Source organism: Lepidochelys kempii, chromosome 4 (assembly GCF_965140285.1).
Source record: "Lepidochelys kempii isolate rLepKem1 chromosome 4, rLepKem1.hap1, whole genome shotgun sequence".
NCBI lineage: Eukaryota > Metazoa > Chordata > Testudines > Cheloniidae > Lepidochelys > Lepidochelys kempii.
The window spans coordinates 23,211,020-23,232,970 of record NC_136383.1 but is presented as its reverse complement, the minus strand read 5'-3'; the positions used below and the strand labels follow the sequence as shown (position 1 = coordinate 23,232,970).

General features: G+C 39.8%; 1 protein-coding gene across 8 annotated transcripts in view; it reads right to left on the bottom strand.

Annotated features, from left to right (window-relative positions):
- The window catches only part of SMARCAD1 (SNF2 related chromatin remodeling ATPase with DExD box 1), a 78,712-nt gene that overhangs the window by 6,697 nt on the left and 50,064 nt on the right, over positions 1-21,951 (bottom strand). For all 8 annotated transcript variants that reach the window (XM_073340708.2, XM_073340713.2, XM_073340712.2 and 5 more), the window contains 10 exons: positions 13,040-13,242; positions 11,391-11,481; positions 9,743-9,842; positions 7,501-7,560; positions 7,225-7,300; positions 4,417-4,552; positions 3,305-3,442; positions 2,858-2,953; positions 508-625; positions 182-303 (listed from right to left, as the gene is read on the bottom strand). In XM_073340708.2, the coding sequence (XP_073196809.1) occupies positions 182-303; positions 508-625; positions 2,858-2,953; positions 3,305-3,442; positions 4,417-4,552; positions 7,225-7,300; positions 7,501-7,560; positions 9,743-9,842; positions 11,391-11,481; positions 13,040-13,242 (1,140 nt within the window). The remainder of the gene's footprint in view (positions 1-181; positions 304-507; positions 626-2,857; positions 2,954-3,304; positions 3,443-4,416; positions 4,553-7,224; positions 7,301-7,500; positions 7,561-9,742; positions 9,843-11,390; positions 11,482-13,039; positions 13,243-21,951) is intronic.

Genomic DNA, 21,951 nt, shown 5'->3' with positions numbered 1-21,951 from the left:
TTAAAATGCCTGCAGTGCAATCTGGGCATTGGATAGATGCAACTGGAAAAAATCTAATGAAATCAAGTTTCACAAATATGTACTTCTAATCAAGCGATTGGCACCCAAACATCTTCATTCGAGATCTTGAAAAGAAGAATGCAGAGAAGTTACAGTACGTTTGTGAATCCTATGAGCTTACCTTGAGCATAAGCGTTGACATCATCTTCAGTTTGTCCGCTGTGTAATACTGGCGGTGTAAGAGAGGATGATTTGCCATTTTTCTAAGCTGCATCATGACATTGCCCATTTCTGAGTTTTTCTCTATGGCCAAAAAAAATATTGCAATCATTTCCACACATTTGATTTAATGAAATAAAAAAATTAAACATTTAATCTATGCAACTATGACTTGAGGTTTCTAAAATCTAATATGTTTATTTTTAATAAGCATTTGATGTTTCCACAAATCAAAAATTAGTACAATTTAAGAGACAGTTTGGGAAAAACAACCAGACCCTCACATACCCTGGCTGTCAAAAGATTTCTTTAGTTTGTTGAAGAGATCATAGTACAGCTGTTCCTGTTTCTCTGACATATCACACAACTCAATAAGATCTTTTTTTGGGGGTAGTTGTTTAAGGACCTGATGAGACAAGATAAACATTTCAAGTGAATAACCATTACTATGAATGGTTTGAAATTGTGCATTGCCCACAAGGTGAACTGCAACAATGTGTATTTAAGAGCAACTCTTTAGGGGCCTGATCCCAGACCATTAAAAATCATTCAGTCTTTTCACTGACCAAAGTGGACTTCGGATAGACTGCAAAGTTAAAGAACTATTTTTAAAAATATTTGGAAAGTATTTTCCTACTTATCAGACAAATCTCTGCTTAGGGTTCCTTGATTAACTAAAACAACAAGGAGTCTGGTGGAACCTTAAAGACTAAGATTTATTTGGGCATAAGCTCTCATGGGTAAAACACCACTTCCTCAGATGCATGGAGTGAAAATTACAGATGCAAACATCATATAATGACACATGAAGGTATGGGAGTTACCTCACAAGTGGAGAACCAGTGCTGACAGGGCCCGTTCGATCAAGCTGGATATAGTCCACTCCCAGTAACAGATGAGGTGGTGTCAATTCCAGGAGAGGCAAAGCTGCTTTTGTAATGAGCCAGCCACTCCCAGTCCCTATTCAAGCCCAAATTAATGGTGTTAAATTTGCAAATGAATTTTAGTTCTGCTGTTTCTCTTTGAAGTCTGTTTCTGAAGTGTTTTTGTTCAAGTACAGCTACTTTCAAATCTGTTACAGAATGTCCAGGAAGATTCAAGTGTTCTCCTACTGGCTTTTGTATGTTACCATTCCCGATGTCCATTTATTCTTTTACATAGGGACTGTCCGGTTTGGCCAACGTATATGGCAGAGGGGCACTGCTGGCACATGATGGCCTATATAACATTAGTAGATGCACAGGTGAATGAGCCTCTGATGATGTGGTTGGGTCCTCTGATGGTGTCGCTAGAAGTCTTTAAGGTGCCACCAGACTCCTTGTTGTTTTTGTGGACACAGACTAACATGGCTACCCCCTGATAATTAACTAACTATTAACAGATGACACTAAGCAGTGAAGGGAGCACATTAACAAACAGGGAAAGAAGAAACCTCAGCAAGGTAAGTTGCAGTGGGGGAGGTTTAGGTTGGATATTAGGAAAAACTTTTTCACTAGGAGGGTGGTGAAACACTGGAACGTGTTACCTAGGGAGGTGGTAGAATCTCCTTCCTTAGAAGTTTTTAAGGTCAGGCTTGACAAAGCCCTGGCTGGGATGATTTAATTGGGGATTGGTCCTGCTTTGAGCAGGGGATTGGACTAGATGACCTCCTGAGGTCCCTTCCAACCCTGATATTCTATGATTCTATAAGGATTAAATTTCTACCCTTCAGAATGCTAATGCTGTTAAAATTTGTTCAATTCTTACATGCAGGCAATTCTAGATGGAAGGGGCCAGTGACAAGCTACTTCTATCAGGGACAGAACCAAGCACTCTAATAGTCTTTGGGTTCTTAAACAGAACAAAAAAGGCCTTGAGGACCCCAAGATACTTTAAATCCACAGTTGCAGCTATACCGTATACATGCAGTTAATCTTTTGATTAAAACGATGTTACTGTGAAGCAAAATAGCACTTTGTGATAAGTGAGGCCACTCATTTGGTGGCTACAGCTTAACAGTACAGCAAATCTCAGAGATGCCATCAGGACAATCACTTACAATGCTGTAAACAGAAAGAGGCAGGAAACAATAAGCACCAGAAGCAGTATGGGCAAAAAGTAAAGTTCTAACAGGAATAGAAGAGTAACTCATGGAAGAAGAAAAGTAGCTCAAGCCTCATTTTTTTGGGGTGGGGTGACTGGGAAGGAGTTGTAGATTTCTGGTGATGAAGAAAAGTGGACTGATTGGGTCTAAGGTATGGGACAGAGGCTCAAGAAAAATCGCACCCAACCCTTACAGGTTCTTGCATATACTATAAGAATTTTCAATGCCTTCACTGCTATTACGTTTCCTAAAATTGAGTTCTCAATGTTTTACATTACAAAAATAAAAATGTTTCATATCCATTGAGGGAGATGAGTTGGGTGAGGTAATATTTTTTATTGGACCATCTTCTGTTCATGGAGTGGGGATAAGCTTTCAAGCTTCACAGAGTGACCTGACAAAAAGCTCTCTGAAGCTCGAAAGTTTGTCCTCTCCACCAACAGAAGCTGGTCCAATAAAGATATACCTCACCCACCTGTCTTCCATATCCTGGGACCAATACGGCTACAACATCACTTCATATTCATTAGCATAGCTGCAAGTAAACAGATTTACCTCATCCTTTACTCTTCTCAAGATAAATGGCTTTATGATCTGCTTCGCATGAGCGATCCTCTCCTTTTCATATATACTGTGTTCTTCAGCAGCTTTCTAAGAAAAATATGAGAAAAAATGTAAAGTTGTATAACGTGAAAACTCTCAACTCTATTAATACCATTATTATTACTTAGTTTGTCTCTCAGGTTGGAGCATGCAATCACCCAGGAGCCAGAGAGGGGGAAAAAGTGCCCTCCTTTGGTCTCATGTAACCAAAATTTACAAGAGTTTTGGGACACCGAGATAGAATACAATCTCACCCATTTGGTTTAGTCTGTTTGGATGTGATGTTTTCAAGGGTGTACCAAGGTCCCGTAACAGGTTAATAACTAAACCAAACCTTATAAAAAAGGAGTATTACAGCAATGAAAGTATGCTTTTGAAATAAGTATTTTTACTGCTTACTGTTTTTGAAGAGAACATCCTCCGGATTTCACTGGTGCTACCACTGAACATGTGTGGCATGACAAAATTCAACAGAGACATTAATTCCAACAGGTTATTTTGAACTGGAGTTCCTGTTAGCAGCAGACGATTCTTTGCCTATTTGACCAACATGAAAAAAGTCACAAAAACAACACAACATGACTACCAGAGCAATCATCATTTCCCTTCTAAAGAATAGCTTAGGCAACTTTTTGTGCTGAAAAAGTCACAGAAGACAGGAATTTAGCATTCAGTTCTATCCCTTTTTCCAACCATATATTTCATGTCCACAATATGCATCAAATAGACTAGTTTCCAGTGATGTTAGCTTCTTAACAAAATAAGCAGAGCATGCCACGTGGAAATTTTCACCATGGCCCAACCTAGTAACATGCCTCAAGTTTTCTGAATGGATGATCTGTCTTACAGCCACATTTTGCTTCTTCTACAAGAAATGCTGGGTAGACTGGAACTTTTTGAAAGGGTTAAGTTGGAAATTTACCTCATGAGATTTGCTGTATACCTTTCTTCTGTTCAAGTCAATTGTAGTTGAAAAGTGACACCTGAAATCCTCATGTTTCTTCCTCCCCCAACTTTAAACCATGGCATGTTTTCAAAGAGTTTAACAAACAGCTCATCAGCAAAATACCTCTTACAAAGTCATAATTTGTATGATTTATATTAACCAGAGTAGTAAACCCTTCATACACACCCAACTACCCTATCATTTTGGCACAATCTCTTTTCTATAGTTTGAGAACTACTTACAGGTGGTCATTGCATCTTAGACAATTTATATTTCAGTAATACTTTGAAATCAAGCAAAATCTAAAATTTAACTACTACCTTAGGAAGATCCTGTAAGAATAAGATGCTTTATATTTAGTTGGGAAATATATCTCCATTTACAGTTACCAAAGTAGGAACCAGTTCTATATGCAGACTGGCATTTAGTTGCATGCAATCGTGTTCCTAAATTTGAAACATACAACGCCTTATATTAAAAATTTTATTTCTTGTTTCAGCCCAAAATTTCATCACGCCCCCACGAGTAAATGGAGGGTAGGACTACTTGAAAAAAAATCCCTTACGTTAATTGTCATTAGGTGCTGGTAGCGTACAGAACCCATGTTCTTCAACATGTGACCCTCATCAAAGATTGCATAATTAAGCTTCAGCCGGCGAAACAGACTACGGTCATCTGCACTGCTAATTGCGGAGTTATACCTATCAGAGGAATATATAATAAGTGACTGTTTAATACCTCCATTAACATAGGTTATACTGCAATTTAAACTGAAATTATAAGCCCTAAAAGTATGACATAACAGACATTTAAACAAAATGATAATGTCCCAATAAGCAGTATCTTTGAAAGAGACCAACCACAACAGTTTGGAGTTGACAATTACAGAATACCAAAAAAGAAGCTGATATTCTCCATAATCAATTCTCAATATAGAACTTCAATATCTACTACGGGGTGGGCAAACTACCGCCTGCGGGCCATGTCCGGACCTTTTAATTTGGCCCTCGAGCTCCCGCCAGGGAGCGGGGTCAGGGACTTGCCCCGCTCCGCGCTCCAGCCAGCAAGCGGAGTCAGGGGCTTTCCGTGAGGCTCCTGGAAGTAGCACCATGTTCCCCCTCTGGCTCCTATGTGTATGGGCAGCCAGGACCAGGGCCAGATGCAGCCCCCACCCCAAGTGCCACCCCCCACAGTTCCCACTGGCCGGGAACCGTGGCCAATGGGAGCTGCAGGGGCGGCGGCTGTGGACAAGGCGGAATGCAGAGCCGCCCAGCATTGCGCCTCTGCATAGGAGCTGGGGGGGGGGGGCGCGGTGGCATGCCGCTGCTTCTGGGAGCTGCAGGGGCGGTGTCTGCGGATGGGGCAGCGCGCAGAACTGCCTGGCCGTGCCAGAGCTGGAGGGGAAACATGCTGCTGCTGCCTCCGGTAAGTGCCGTCTGAAGCCTGCACTCCTGAGCCCCCCTCCCCACACCTCCATCCCCTGCCCCAGCCTTAGCCCTCATGCCCATCCTGCCCTCTGAACGCCTTGGTCCCAACCCCCAATTTGTGAGCATTCATGGCCTGCCATACAGTTTCTATATCCAGATGTGGCCCTCAGGTCAAAAAGTTTGCCCACCCCCGGTCTACTACATTCTGAGCAAAATCCTTACGGCCATCAAAATTCTGTGAGGGTGCAATACACAGATTTCTTGACTCAAAAAATTCACGTTACTTTGTTAAATGTTTTCTCTCATTTTTAAAAACAGGACTATTACATTTCTTAGGTTTTAAACTCAGTCTTCACTGAGAATGTTTCAAGGCGTAAAAAGTTGTTTGAGAGAACCAAGTTATGCATATTTACAAATTACTGAGTATGTGCAGAGGTTTAAGTTTTAAACATGCACTTAAAGAGGTGCAGTGTGCCTGTGAACTTAGGCACAGATTCTAGGAGTTAAACTAATTCCAAACAGGTTGAATGACTCCTTCCCATCTCCAACAGCACAAGGGACAACTGGTCCTGCATTTGCACATTTCTCCATCTAGTTAGGGGATGGTCCCATGGTCCTGTCCGACACCAAAACCTCTGTCCTGCATCAATCAACCAGCTCCAATTTAGATCTGGTGAGCAGGTCTCACCTTTAACTCTTCGTTCCTAAGGTGAGTGACTGATAGGTGTCTTTCTGAGGAAGAGGAAGTGGGAGCAGAAAGAAGTAATCCGGAAAGCAGTCACAAAGGAAGAAGGGAGAATGAAGGATAATGGGAGTGAAAGGCCCTTTAGTTTAAGGAAAGGAAAACCTAACCAGCTAAAAATCTGAAAGTATAAAGTCAAGTCAATGGCAGAATCAAACAAAAAATAGAAAAAAAAAAAAAAAGAAAAGGAGTACTTGTGGCACCTTAGAGACTAACCAATTTAAGTACTCCTTTTCTTTTTGCGAATACAGACTAACACGGCTGTTACTCTGAAACCTGTCCAAAAAAAGAGAGAGAGAGAGAGAGAGAAAAAAAGAGAGAGAGAGAAAAGCAGAAAACCTATGAGATCAAAAAATATTTAATGGAAAATTTAGTGCAAAAATATTGAAGGCAAGGCACATTCTTGTTTGATTTTAACCATCTGGGGGCACATTTCTGCAGAATGAAGGAACTTGAGAGCCACAAATGAGGACAGACACATAAGCCTCAGTATTTTTTTTATAGAGATGGGATAAATGATGTAAAGACCAAAGCAAGTTATGTTTGCATTTTGCAAATTTTGAGTATCTGTCCCTGTGTATTTGCAAGGGGCACAAGAAGGACTTTGGGACACAATAATACTGGTGACTTTCGGGTACAGTTGCCTTTTTTCCATTTGTTACAGAACATAACTTGGTACTGGCAAATTACAGAGGAACGTGAGCTTCCTTCCCCCACAGCCCTCCATACAGTTTCGCACCCCGATGTGGCCCTCAGGCCAAAAAGTTTGGCCATCCCCGCTACATGATGTTGATATCCAGTATCACAATAGTCCAAGTTTGTGAGCTTCTTCCACCTATCTTGAGCTACCAGTGATGGTGGCATTCTTTGTGTAGCTCCTAGTGCTCTTGGTTGTATTCTAAATTCTTCCTTCTGTCTTGCCTGAAGGCAGAGAAAGCAGTAGAAGCTTCTACCAGTACCATGCTGTGGGTCAGAGTGGTTTTACATATCTACCACAAAAAAGGTGTTAAGCTTTGACAATGGCCATCTGAACAGTAAGACTGAAAAAAATCAACTGACAGTACTTTCTGCTGACTCAAACTCCTTGTTTGAGAGCTGAAATATGAGTCTATATTCAAGAAGTTGATGATGCTCAATACCACTAGAGGTCAGTAGAGCAACGTTTTTATTTCATTTACTGGTTTCTTTTAATTACAGTACTTACGTGGTCACAATCACATTGAAATTTACAACTTTATTATTAATGTCAATTCTGAGTTGCTTACGATCCTCTTGGGATCCTACAGGAAGAAAAAAATAGATACATTAGTACAATATTTTCTGTGCATTAACTATCTGTATTTAAACTATTAGCCTGAAAATTCTGTTCAATGTCTATTTCATGTTCTATTATGTGGCACAGGCAGCCTACCACATTATCAGCTTAGCCTTAAAACTAATGTTTTTGCTTCTGTATTTTCAAGACTAATAGATTTCTTACCATAATAAAAAAGGACATCAAGAGCAGGACACCACAGATTAACCTCTCTTATCCAGTTATCTGTAAAAGATTATTAGAAAGCAATATATGAATCTTATATAAACTAATACACTTCGCAACACATTTTAGCCTTCTTCAACACTAGACTAAAAATCAGTTAAAAATCAAATGAAATTATGCTGAAGCAAAAATGTGATATTGTTTTATGATTTCTGTGTTATAAAATCTTACAATGTTAAAAATGGCTGACAAAGATGCTAAATATTTCCCACGTTCACTGGAAGCTAATATATATAGGAGCTTGAGGATTAAGAAAAGATCAGGTTTTTTACAAAATTAAAAGAAACATCTTTAAAGAGGATTTTCATTATTCCTGTACAGCTCACTTTTTAGACATAAATTTACGAGGACTCTATTTTTTTCTGCTCATTAACATCGTATTTGAGATAAAACAGTATTAGTTAAAACTCAACTTCCCGGGGCAGAATACTCAGACTCTGGGCTGAATGGACATTTATTTCTCTAAAAAATTTATTTCTAGAGACCTTTATTTACAAGAGCCTCATAACAAAACTTGATGCGGGAATTGGAAAAGGGATCGAAATTCTTTCACATCTACATTCAAGTCCAGGCAGATAATGATCAAAAGTTGTTGCCAACAGTCTTACTGAGTCAAACTGACATCGGTGGTTTTATGTGACACATGGGTTGGTCTCAATGGACAGATGCCCATATCATCACAACTGGCATCTCTGCAGAGAGGTCTAAGGACCGAATGGGGATGGACTACCCTATGGCCTCCTAAAAGGGACCTTTGGGACAGGATGGAGGCATCTTGACAACACAGCTATAGATACCTTGCCTTTGCCCTCCCTATACTGTACCTGTTTTTTGGCTAAGGACTACAATCTCTAGAGCGATCAATTCGGCACCTTTCACAAGTCTTTAAAAATCACTTAAAAAAATCCAAGAAAGAAGATTTTTCACTGTACATCTTTCAGGTGTAAAGAAAAGATATCCTTTTAATTATTGGAATAAATGGACTCAACTGTAAAAATGCACATTTAAATGAAGTTATTTTAGACAAGCAAGAAGGTCTAAATTAAAATAGAGACAAGCTGGGTGAGGTAATATCTTTTACTGGCCAATTTCTGTTGGTGAAAAAAACAAGCTATTTAGCTGCACAATACCATAAATTAAAATAGGCACTTTAAAACCTGGAAGTTATAAACTATTCTATTTAAACATCAGCTAGGAAGTTATCCAATGATAAATCCTGCCTATGGGTCATCAAAGCAAACAAGTTGTTAAAAAATTCCACAAAATTGTTTTACAGTTAGGGAAATTTTATGTTCTTTAAAAAAAGGAGGAAAATCGCGAGCAAGTTTAATAATCATGAAAAAGAAAGATTGATAGCTCTGCACAGAGCCAGTCATTTTTAGGGATCTAGTACACCTTTGCGAGGGATTCTGTGGTGCAAAAGGGGTCCGGTACTATTTTAAAAAAAAAATGAAATCTACCCTTAAGTTAAGTGACCTTGGTAGAGAAATAAACCACCAATTACATCAGTCTTATTCTGTGTAAAGTGACCAGAATCTACCAAAGTTAGAGTAAAATTAACACACGAGCACTGCATTAAAATTGTAGCTGCATTTTGTAAAACATACATAATTTTCTTTTTTAATCATCACTTTTGTACCTACTTACAACCTGTAATTTCAATGCAAGTGTCTTAAAAAAAATTCAGTATCAATATAGGCTATGGCTTCAACTCAGTTTAACAGCTTTAGTTTCAGCCACCGAGGGCATATCTCTACTGCAGTTAGACACCCACGGCAGGCCCACAGCAACTGACTTGAGCTCGGGATGCGGGGCTGGTTTGCAGTGTAGGCATTCAGGCTTGGTCTGGAACCTGGACTCTAGGAGCCTGCGAGGTGGGAGGGTCCTAGAGCTTGGGCTGCCTGATCTAGAAAGTCTGCACTGCAATTAAACATCCCTGCAGCTCAAGCCCAGCAAGCCTGACTCAGCTAGCATGAGCCAGCCATGGGTATCTAATTGCAGTGTAAATATACCCTTAGAAAACTCAACATTAGCATAAAGAAATTACATCACCAACTTTCCTCTCAAGTAAAAATGTATATATAAAAGGTGTGATCTTAAAACTTCCATCTGCATAATCTTTTTATTCGTGAATCAGGATGGTTTTATTTCATTACAAATACTTGCGAAATCCTTAACTTACCTAAAGTTGAAGCTGGCACAACAATCAAATGAGGACCTTTATCACCCTCTTGGTAGAGGTATGCCAGGAATGCAATAGCTTGTATCGTTTTTCCTAAACCCTAGGAAGAAACATTAACAGTTTAAACTAAAATTAATATAGTCATTGTAAAAGTAAGAATAGTTGGGACGAATGAGTTGATATTTCTCAAGTGTTTACACATAGTCAGTGGAAAGGTGTAACAAAAATAAAAAAATATGAGTGTTTATCAGCTATATTTTAGACAATATACTTCCTTTGACTCACCTGAATATGAGAATAATCATCCTCAAATCATTTAATGACTCTCTTCCTCTTAACCCTCCCTCATTACAGATTAATCTGTCTTTTCATTTATTCTTATAATCCATTTGTAATGTTCTCATTTTAGTTTAAATTTTAATCTATTTCCCCTCTCCCCGCAACTTTTGACTGGTCTTCCCACAGCCTGTGGTATTGATGTGCAGACCATTATTTGAAATCCAGAGCATTCCTTTGAGGGCCCTTTATAAAAAGGGCCATCTTTGTAAAGCGTATTCCAGGTATTTACGACAAGAGAGTGAGAGAAACTAGGATTCTGAAGAGAAATTTAGTAGAAAGCTCTTTGCAATAGGAGTAGGCTTCAAGCAACTTTTACTGTACTGTCTTTTTGTGTTTTCTACTTAAAATACTGAATACTTATCTACCCCACACACAGGGTAGTAGTAGGATTAATGTCAAGTGTAGAGTGAAGTACTTGGAAATCAAGGAACATTATTCGAGTCCCAATTAAATATCCACACCAATAGCACCAATCATATCACTTGTAAATGTAACCGAGGGTCAGAATTACAAGTGACAGCCGCTTAAGAACCCAGAAATGCATAACCTTCTCTCACAAACCATTTCAAACCCAACCAGACACACAGGGAGAAGGGAATTCACAGCTGACAGCCAAACAGCCAAACACTGTGGGGGGGGAAAGGCAGGGGAAGGAAGGGAGGGTCTCTGCTATTCTACTTTTCTCACAATCTTCTAGCAGTTTTAGAAGTGGTGAAGAGAATTTGAAAAATTTTATGGGTTAAATTATGGGTTAAAATGGTGCTAGACACCTGAAATGTCTGATGTTACTGCAGTGAGAAACATCCACTTGTTCAAGCAAGCTTTTTGCTATGCGAGTGGCTTCCACTACCCAAAACCATCATCTGATCCCCAATTATCCAAGGCTATGAAATTCAAGCCCTTCTCTCTTAAAGGGATATTGCAATTTGAGTAACTCTGTGCAAAACAAAGGAACTTGTGGTTTCCAAATTAAAATTAATTTTACAATACAGTATGAATGAAATTCTCACAATCTCATTTCTACTTCTGACTTACAATAGATATTAATGGTATAGCCATCAGGATATTTAAAGACTTTTTATTGTGAGATTGTGAGTAATAGTTCACTAGTTACTGCTACAGTAACTCACAATTAATTTAAGAAAAGGAAAAAAATTCAAAGCAACAGTTTTAAAGTGATTTTCCACTGGTAAAGTTACTAATTTGTGGTTATGGAACACATCATTTAAGCATTTTATATGAACTATTTAGACAAAAGTAGGTCAGATGAGCAGTTTAAAATTTCCTAAATATTCAGTTTTCTACTTACCATTTCATCAGCTAAAATACCATTCAATCCATGTTTATGCAGTAGTGCTAGCCAGTTCAAACCTATCTTCTGATATGGCTTGAGCTCCATACTGAAAAAACAGAATAGTTTACAATTTTAGCTCCTTCTGATTGCTTCTATATGAAAGATCACCACGAAAGTAATAAATTTTTACAATGGTCATCCTAAAAGTTTATTGTAGAGTTTCCTACCATTTACTCCACCCAAGGCCCAGTTGGGAGCCAAGAACTCACTTTCAGGAGTCGTGAACGTCTCTCCCAGCTCATGATTACAAACAAAACAAATGTCACTTAGGTTTAAAAAACTGTTTTTAGTTGTTTGAATCCTTTATACGTTTTCATAATTATTTAAAAATAATGAAACTACACTGTTATCCTTTAGCCATTTATATTTTGTCTTTTTTATCATTGATTGACATGCAATAATTACTTAAAGATATGGAAAAACCATTTTAGTTCTATTATAGAATGTGATGCAGCTGCAGCTATTGGTAAAGCAGAAAAACTTATTAGCAGTCTCTCATACAGTGACCCTCTTTAGAAAGTTTATTTTAACAATTAAAAACTGAACAGGAGATACAGAAGAAAAGTAGGGTATGCAGTCAAGAATGATCATCCATTTTTCAGCTTTGAACACACTGGGAAAGTGTTAGCTCAACTCTATTTTTATTTAAACACCAAAAACAAAACAATTCAACAAAATATCTATTTGTTCTTTTAATCAGAGGTGTAAACAGTATTCCTCAGTTATTACTATACACTACACAGGGAATTTTTGGTGACCACATAGTGTGCACAAGACCTTACGCTCAACTCCTGAAAATTGCTCGCTATGGGTGGGCTGCTCTGCAGCACGGAGGTCAAAAGGGGCACCTTGGTGGGTTCAGGCATCAAGCTGTGCAGAGCAGCTTGTAGCATCGAGGCCTCAGGTTGCAAGATCTCATTCAAAACTGAGCCATACAGCAAACTGCACAGAACTTATTTTTATCTGCCTTGGAAAGTTGAAGGGCTGAGTCAATTCTGACAGATTCTGAACATCAGGGCATCTACGCATTTCAACCCTGTAACGCACAAACCCTAAGCCATTGCTGAGGCTCTAATAACATTTCAACAAAACTTTTTATTCATAGTATGCACAGCAGGCTGTCTTATTTACTTCTGTAATTCCATTAACTTATTTTATCCAGTTTATGAAAAAGTTGGGGGTTACCAATTAATGCATGTGTAAGTCTCCCTCACGCACGAATGGCAAAAACTCACATTTTTACCTTCTTTTATGTCCCTTCCACAAAGATTTTTTTGTTGTTGTTGTAAATTTACGTGAGCCCAGTGCATGTACCTTGTAAAGCACGAAGGAAATCCTTTTGGGTCAGATGTCCAAAAATAGGTTCCTAGCCTCTCAACTGTATTCAGGCATCTGAGGTAAGTAGGAACTGAAGCAGCTCCTATTTAAGTGAAGGGGGCCTGCTGGATGTTCAACAATTTTGAAAAAAAATCAGTCCCTTCATTTAGGTGACTAAACATGGTCTCGAACACCTGATTTCAGGCTCACATTTTTGAAAATCTCTGCCTCCACCTGTACATAGTATCAGACAATGTTTTCTGTATGTCAGTAGTATTCAGATGTACCTTTGATTCAGAATGGAAGGTTGCTCTATGTTCCATCCACATCCTCCATCTTCAGTGATCCTGGTAACTTGTTTTGTCAATTTATTTGAAATGTCTTCACATTTGTTCATGAGTTTTAGAACCACCTCTCTCTCTTTGAGCAATATTTTACAGTTCCATATAATATCTTCTGATAATCCGTTTGTCTTACTCATTTTTGTAAACTATTGAAAGAAAAAAAATACTCCAATTGACACGGATAGCAAAATTAAAAATGACTATCAAGCAGCTTAAACATGGTTTTATAACTCTAATCTTTCATAAACACTGTATTAGTCATTTTTTGTAAGAAAAATACATATAAAGGTTATTACATCACTGCCAGTGTGAACTTTCGTTACTAATGCTCTCAGCTGACTTAGCGTCCTTTCATCCCTGTTAGAAGCTGAAGGAACAATCCATAAACCTGTTTCAGAAAGGGGCTTTTTTTTTTTTTTTTAAATCCTTTAAAACCACCTATAGGTTTGTGAAATTCAGCTCACATTCCCTGAGTTATTGAATGGCTTCAAGACTATACACAATAGTGTTAGTGGTAAGAATTATAGTACCATGTCAGGAGTTTGCCCACCTCTGGTAAAAAGGACAGGAGCCAAACTACGGCCCACGGCCACATCCAGACCCCGGGACCCTCCTGCCTGGCCCAGGAGGCTAGCCCCCGGCCCCTCCCCCTGCTGATCCCCTTCCCCCGCAGCCTCAGCTCGCTGCGCCGCTGGTGCAATGCTCTGGGCGGCGGGGCTGCGGGCTCTTGCAGGGCAGCGCAGCTGCAGAGCCACGGCCTGACCTGGTGCTCTGTGCTGCGCGGTGGTGTGGCTGGCTCCAGCCGGGTGGCATGGCTGCCTGTCCTGGTGCTCTGGGAGGAGCGGCTGTAGCAGCACCAGCCACTGATGCTCCAGGCAGTGCGGTAAGGGGGCAGGGCGGTCAGAGGGTGGGGAACAGAGGGGTTGGATGCGGCAGCGGGGGGCAGTCAGGGGCTCTGGAGACGGTCAGGGGACAGGGAGGGGTGGAGGGGGCAGGAACGCATTAGGGGACAGGGAAGTTGGATGGGACAGGAGTCCCAGGGAGGCCATTGGGGTCAGAGGCGGAGGGGGTTGGATAGGGGATGGGCTCCGGGCCACGCCTGGCTGTTTGGGGAGGCGCAGTCCCTCTTACCGGGCCCTCCATATAATTTCAGAAACCCAATGTGGCCCTCATGCCAAAAAGTTGGCCCGCCCCTGCTTTATACCTTCAAAATTGGACAAAGAGCCTCCTTAGACAAGAGAAACAAACAAAAAACCTGCTCCAAACATTTCTTCAATATTTCATACTGTGACTTCATAGGGCCACTACATTAATTTGCTTAGGAACCTCATTTTCTTTATGGCTTCCGGACTAGAGGTATTTAATATGTGCGATACAGGTGCTATTTTTATTAAGAAAGATGACTGCATGAAAGATTGAACATGCATACCTAGAACTGTTTTACACTCAAGAGTTTCAATCAGCCCCAGCATTACAGGGTGTACGTAGCACCTCCCACTGTGGCTTCTGCAGACCCAGGAACAGATCTGCTGGAAGCCAAGAGTTTTAGAAGACCTGGCTCAGGAACATGATTGACTGCTAATGTTGATTTTCAATAAATCTTAGGAGACTGGGAAAGTTCCAGAAGACTGGAAGAAAGCTATTCTTAACCCAATTTTTAACACGGGTAAACAGAATGATCCAGGTAAAAAAAGGCCAGTCAGTCTGACATAAGTCACAGGCAAAATAATGAAGCAGCTGATATGGGACTTGATTAATGAACAATAAAAGGAGGGTAATTAATTAATGCCAATCAACATATTTCTGGAAAATAGATCCTGTCAAACTAAACTTTTTTTTTTTTTAAAAAAAAAGGAAATTACAAGTATGGTTGATAAAGGAAATAGCGTTGGCGTAATATACTTGGACTTAGGGTAAGATGTTTGACTTGGTACCCCACAATATTTAAATAAAAAACTAGAATGGTATAAAATTAACACGGCAGAGAATAAATGGATTAAAAACTGCCCAACTGATAGGTTTCCAAAAGTATTTGTAATCAGGGTATCACAGAACAAGTGTGTTTACCGTGAGGTCCTACAGGAATAAGTTCTCAGTCCTATGCTATTTAAAATTTTTATCAAATGACCTGAACGAAAACAAAATCACTAATAAAGTTTGCAGAAATTGAGAGAGAGAGAGAGAGAGAGGGGTAAATCATGAAGAGGAAGGTCACTGATTCAGAGTGATCTGGATCACTTGGTAAACTGGGCACAAGCAAACAATATGTGTTTTAATAGGGCTAAATATTACAAGTATTTGTCTAGGAACAAAGAATGTGGGCCATACTTACAGAATGAGGGAAACTATCCTGGAAAGCAATGATTCTAAAAAAGATTTGGGGGTCATGGTGGATAATCAGCTGAACATGAATTCCTGGGATATACAAACTGGGGAATCTTGAGGAGGAGTGGAGAGGTTATTTTACCTCTGTATTTGGCACACACGTGACCACTGTTAGAGTACTGCATCCACTTCTCATGTCCATAGTTCAAGGAGGACGTTGATAAATTGGAAAATGTTCAGAGAAATGCCATGAGAATGATTAAAGGGTTAGAAAACATGCCTTAGTGATATATTTGAAGAGCTCCATCTATTTAACTTAACAAAGAGAAGGTTCATTAGTACCTACACAGGGAACAAATAGTTAATAACGGGCTCTTCAATCTAGCAGAGGAAGGTATAATACGATTTGAAGGCTGGAGGTTGAAGCAAGGCAAATCAGACTGGAAATAAGATGCAAATTTTAAACACTGGAGCAATTTACCCAGGTTGGCAGTGAACTGGCAATGTTTAAATCAAGCTTGGATGTTTTTTCTAAACAACGTGCGCTAGGAATTACTTTGGGGAAGTTCTATTGCCTGTGTTATACAGGAGGTGAGATAATATGATCACGACTGTCCCTTATGGCTATGAAATCTATCAAATAGAAATATACAAAAATATGAAATATGAAAATATAATGAAAGTTGACAGAATTTAAGGCCATTTTTGTTCACCATTCTAGTTGTCCTTCCTTTCAGATTTTAACACTGGATACTGTAACAAACGAGGATTATTTAATATACTCCCACTTTAAGATGAGCAAGTAAAAATTAGCGTCACTATCAACAGAAAATGCTATAAAACTGAGGATAATATACGGAGGTTTGCACAAGCAGAATTTATAAAAACAATGACATTAATAACATGACAATTTAGCAGGGAGTTCAAAGTTCCCAAATGTAACATTTTTAGTTTTAGATACTAACTGGATTTGAGACAAAAACATAATTAGACTCATTTTCACTTTTCTCCAACCATTTCCTCACTTGAGTCATGGGCCTGGCCACTACTCTGACAGCTTGTGGGGCAGCATACATTTGAACAGCACCAGTACTTAGATCTCAAGTCCCAGGCTATGACTTCTCCTAAGAGATCTATTCTCCCTCCACTGGGAAGCCAATATTATTTTGTTGTTGTTTTTGTGGGGAGCAAACAGAGGAATTGGGTGGAAGGGCTCCACAGAGTCTAACCATGCTGATGGGAGTAGCAAGAAATTGGATGCCACCATGACACTGGAACTGCTGTAGGCAGCCAACAATTTCTTTTAAAGAGCTACATGGGGGAAGGGTTTTCCCATGAATGTGTCCTGACCAGCTGCCGGGGCAGCCTCCTTACCCTGCAGTGATGACACAGCTCTCAACAGGCTCCCTGCTTCCTAACCACTGATTGCCTGCTGCCAGCATTCATCTCTCTCCAGTTCAAAAAGATGCATGTGGCTTACAGGGGAGGAGTGGCCCATTTCTCTGTAGTATCCTCCACCTCCCAAGTTGAAGCCTTAGGGAGCAGCAAAGAGAAGAGTGCCCCTCCACACAGAAAAAAAAAAATCAGTAAGGACTATGGCTGTCAGCTTTCTGGGTGCTGCTGCGAAAGCTGCTTCCAACATCAGAGCACCATCCCACCAGCCTCTGTTAACAGAGAAGAGACTCAGGGCTAGAAGTTAATTTTTTTTTCTTAAATCCAGAATGTGGTTTTAGGCTACACAGACTCATGTTCTGCAACCATTGTGTGTGAGAGAATGAGAAATAGACAACTTTCTGTATAGATAAATCCTTAGCCTCAACTCCACAGTCTTGGCTGGAAATCATCCTTTCCATTGACTCTCATGTAAATGGGTGGGCACTCATACACAGAGATGTGGTAGGAGGTCAGGAGCACATGTTGCTAGGTGTGCTGTTTTTATAGGAGGTTTAGGGGTCAGGTAACCATGTCAAACTAGCAGCAGCTCTATATGCTGCTCTCAGAAAACTTATTTCAATTGTACCTTTGTTGTTAATAAACAGGAGTATAATGGTAGTGCACAAAGGTCCCAATTAGGACTGTGACCCCACTGGACTGGGCACTGTACAATCAGTGCTGTGGAGGGCTTACTATCTGCAAGATAATGGTAGCACATTCTCAGGAAAGTCACAAGTGGAGTGAAGCAAAGCTAGGTGCCGGGGCACAGTACTGCAAATAAAATGAACCCATAAACTGAAGTAAAACCGGTACAAAAATAGTTATTTTACTGCATAAAACTCTTGTTGGACCTCATTTGCAATGACACGTGCTGTTGTGCATATTACGTTTCTAAAAGGACATTGTGTTTTGGAAAAGGTTTAGAAGTTGCTAAAGAACAAAATTATTTGTGCAAAGATGCAGGGAATGTCTTGAAGAGTTTTAAGAGAAACACATTAAATGTTTCCATCACCTTTTATAAAGCCACCCAATTTAACTGTATACTCTGGTCTATATAAATTCATGTTCCTATTACTCTTTCCTCACACTCCCTTCTCTGTTCCTGATTTTAGATATCCACAAGCTCTTTGGGTCAGAAACCATAACTTGCTGGGTGTTTGTACAGTTGTGACCCAAGGATCTTTTGATGCCACCTGGCAGACAGCACAGGGGTGCATAAGTATTACAGGGACCCTCCAAGTCTGGTATTTACATTCAAAGTCACCAAAAAGGGTCTTGTAACATTTTCACTGAAATCAGGTGTCATACACTGGTGGTCATCATCTCTGCGAAATCTATGGGTGGGTAATATGTAAGGAGATGTGAGCACACACAGACACACACAGTGGAAATTATGTTCTTAAGGCCTTGTAGTTAAACACAGGTCACCCAGAGGTAGCATGCCTTGAGACCTACTTCTTCAGACAGGAGGTGGGAGACACTTATCTCTGCAGCTGACCACTGTGACCACAGAAGTTTATTAGCATTCTACATCAAATGCCAATGAAGATCTTGCAGGGACTTTGGAAGAAAAATTAAAAGGAAGAGGTTAAAAAAATGGGGGAGGGAGTAATATCCCTGTTTCATAGCTGAAGAACTAATGACTGGTTGGACACATCTAAGGGTGCAGAAAGATGCCATGGTATCCCCCATCTGGGGAGACAAGTTGCCAATGGGCTTGATCTCATGAAGAGAGGGTCTCAGGCATCCTGGTTGGAAAATGCTGTGAGAAGGATGTTGGGGGAAGCAGTGCATCATTGGACAAGAGTGCATCTCGTTAGCTAAGCTTATGTGCTAGAATGTGTTATGATTTGATTTTGTATATAACCTTTGTTTCCATTAATCCTGTTTGCTATAGTTTAAATATCTCTTCTTTATGATGAAAACAAAAATATGTTTACGGAACAAACAAATCTAAGTGCTCTGTGTCAAGCAGAGCTAGAACCTCAGGTGTAACCAGTAAGCTGTGGCGTAACCGCTCCTTTGGGAACGGCAGGTCTGGTAATTCTACGAGTGTCCAGTGGATACAGTCTTCACACTCCAGGGGGATGGTCAGAGAAGCTGGGGCTGGAATGCGTCAGGTTGCAGAGGGACAATGGTGCACACCTGGGCTGAGAGGAAAGCGCTTGTGTTGCCTGTGACTCGGGGTGTCAGCAGTCACCTGGCAGGGATGGACAAAGCTCCCTGATGCTAAGGGGAGGAAGTTGCGGGATACCTCACAACCCTGGGTATCCCCAGGGAGCATCACAACAGGACCTAGCACAAGAGGGCAGCCTTAGTCGCCCCCCCTAATATAGTGTCCTAACTATGATATGTTCGTAAAGTACTGAAGTAGATAAATTGAGATAGTTCCCTCCACAGGCTATGTCAAGTTTCTGCAGTTGCCAAATAACTGACCTTCCCATAGCATCTGCAGAACATTGGTTCCTTTATCTGAACTTGGTCCCTTCACATTTCAGCTTTAGAAACCCTCAGTCATGCATGTGCTTGCCTAATCTCACTTTCTGCTGGGATGATAATTTCATTCTCCAAGTGAGTCTTCTCATCAGCACCATTTACGCCACAAAGCTCAATTTTCTAGTCCTTGCCTGAACACTTTCCTTAAGGTTACACTGCACTATACTGAAGACATTTCATAATGTACCTTCTTCAGAGTGGCTTTCATATTCTCCAATTACTTCTACTAGAATAGTTTTTCCATCTATTATTCCACATCATGTATCAAACTTCACAGCGCTACGCAATCTCATTTAATTTCATTATTACTACCACCACTTCACATTTCTAGCATCATTCAGCAGAGGCTCTCAAAGTATTTTGTAAAGTTAGTAATGCTCTGTTTTACAGAGGTCTGAACTGCGGCACAGAGGTTAACTTTCCAAGAGTCACATCAAGTGAATTGGAAGAACACAAGTCAGAATTCCAGGACGGTATTCTAAAAACTTTACAATAGTCTCTCCTTCACCTTGGTCCATTTCCTTTGTCACTTTTTATTTTTCTGGATTTCACCATATGTTCAAGATATAATCTTGGATCTGGGAGCCTGAAGTGTGCTCTAGTTTAGACAGATAGAAGCCTCACAACAATAGTATTTCCTCGCCAAGGGGTTCTCAACATGTTAACAACCAAAAATGCTTTAGGACCTCTTTGCCATCTAGCCATAAAAGTAAAAGGAGAATGGTTAGAATCCCCCAGACCTGTTTGCAACCACCAAGTTCAGAATCCATGTTGTAGCTTATCTGTACATCACAGATAATCAATGTCTAATTTCATTGCCTTATTCTGAACTTGAAGTTAATGAAATGGAACAGAGTAACCAATTACAGCCAAAGGCAACCCTCTTATTATTTCACACTATATTTCTCCCTTTAATCAACGCACAAAACTCTTTACCTGGGAATAATTTTGTGGGCAGTCAGGCACTGTTTATTCTAACATGTAGCCTCATTTCTTCTGTCACATGCCTGCTTAAAATCTACACACATCACCTTCATTTGTTTGCAATTCCTCAACACTTGGTATCTTTTCACTCTGATATAATACAAACAGAATCAATATTTGTAGGGTTTTAAATAATATTTTAACTTCCTACCACTGGAAGGAATGGCTGACAAGAAACCTCGACATGTGTCGCTACCCAGATTCATACGCAAAGATAGGCTTGAAGTAATGACTGGCAATGAGGAGAGGGGGATTCTATTAAGTTCTGCCACTTGCACCATGTGTGACTAAGCACTTACTTTGGGCCTCAGTTTCCTTAACTGTAAAACTAGCAAGGCTTAACTGCCTCAAAGGGGCATTGAAAGGCTCAACCCCGATTCTTCATGAAGACATTGGAGGTGGACCTTTTTTATCTGCATGAAGCTCCACAGAAATCCGTGGGGATTCGCTTTAGGTCAGAGGTCAATCAACACCTATCATTACAGGATTGGGGGCTAGGTTTGTTATCCTCAGGCAGAAAACATTAAGTGCAAAATATATTTCAGTTTAAAGAGGGAAATGATAAGTATTTTTAACTTAAACAATGTTAAATTGAGAACACTTAAGAACACTTATATTTGACAGTCTTCAGTATTATTACTGCTATTATTATTATTAAATTAACTTTTCAACATGTTCTTCACACAATTATAGATAACAGGGTGCTCTGGTAAAATTTGGTATATTAGTCTAACTTAAAACAAGTAAAAAGAAAAGGAGTACTTGTGGCACCTTAGAGACTAACCAATTTGAGCATGAGCTTTCGTGAGCTACAGCTCACTTCATCGGATGCATCCGATGAAGTGAGCTGTAGCTCACGAAAGCTTATGCGTGAAGTGAGCTGTAGCTCACGAAAGCTTAAGCTCAAATAAATTGGTTAGTCTCTAAGGTGCCACAAGTACTCCTTTTCTTTTTGCGAATACAGACTAACATGGCTGCTACTCTGAAACCTCTTAAAACAAGTAGTATCTGAACATCCTATACAACTTTCCCTTCCTTATACAAGATACCCAGTGATCATACAACGAAAAAGCTGAACTTTTAAATTGCTCAATCTCTTCCCCGCTCCCCATAACTGCAGAGTTTATCTGTAAAGAACCTATATGAAATGAACACAAACCTGGTTTGCTAATGTCAATTCAACAATTACATCTCACTTTAATTCAGTGAGTGTACCAATAAAAGGATATCCTTCACTGGCAGTTTGTGTGTTTGGGTTTTTGTTTAAACAAAAAGTGAAAAATCTTACCAAATCCCTCTAATTTAAGCAATTCTGGGATTTGCATGTAGATACCTGCAAGTAAGTTTTCTGAAAAACATCTTTTGTTAAAAACAGCCATGAAGAATGTGACTTTTAATAAGAGTCCAAATGCCTAAAGGTCTGGTTGGCATGAATATAAATCCTGTTATCTATAAATAAATGCACTGAAATTGAAGCCATCTGTTATAAAACCACATATTTTATTTCATATCAGCATTCATCTCCAAGTTACAACAAGATGAATTTTATCTGCCATTCTGAATTATCTACAGGAAAAAAGAAAAAAAAAAAGCGATATTACTGTGTCACAGAAGTT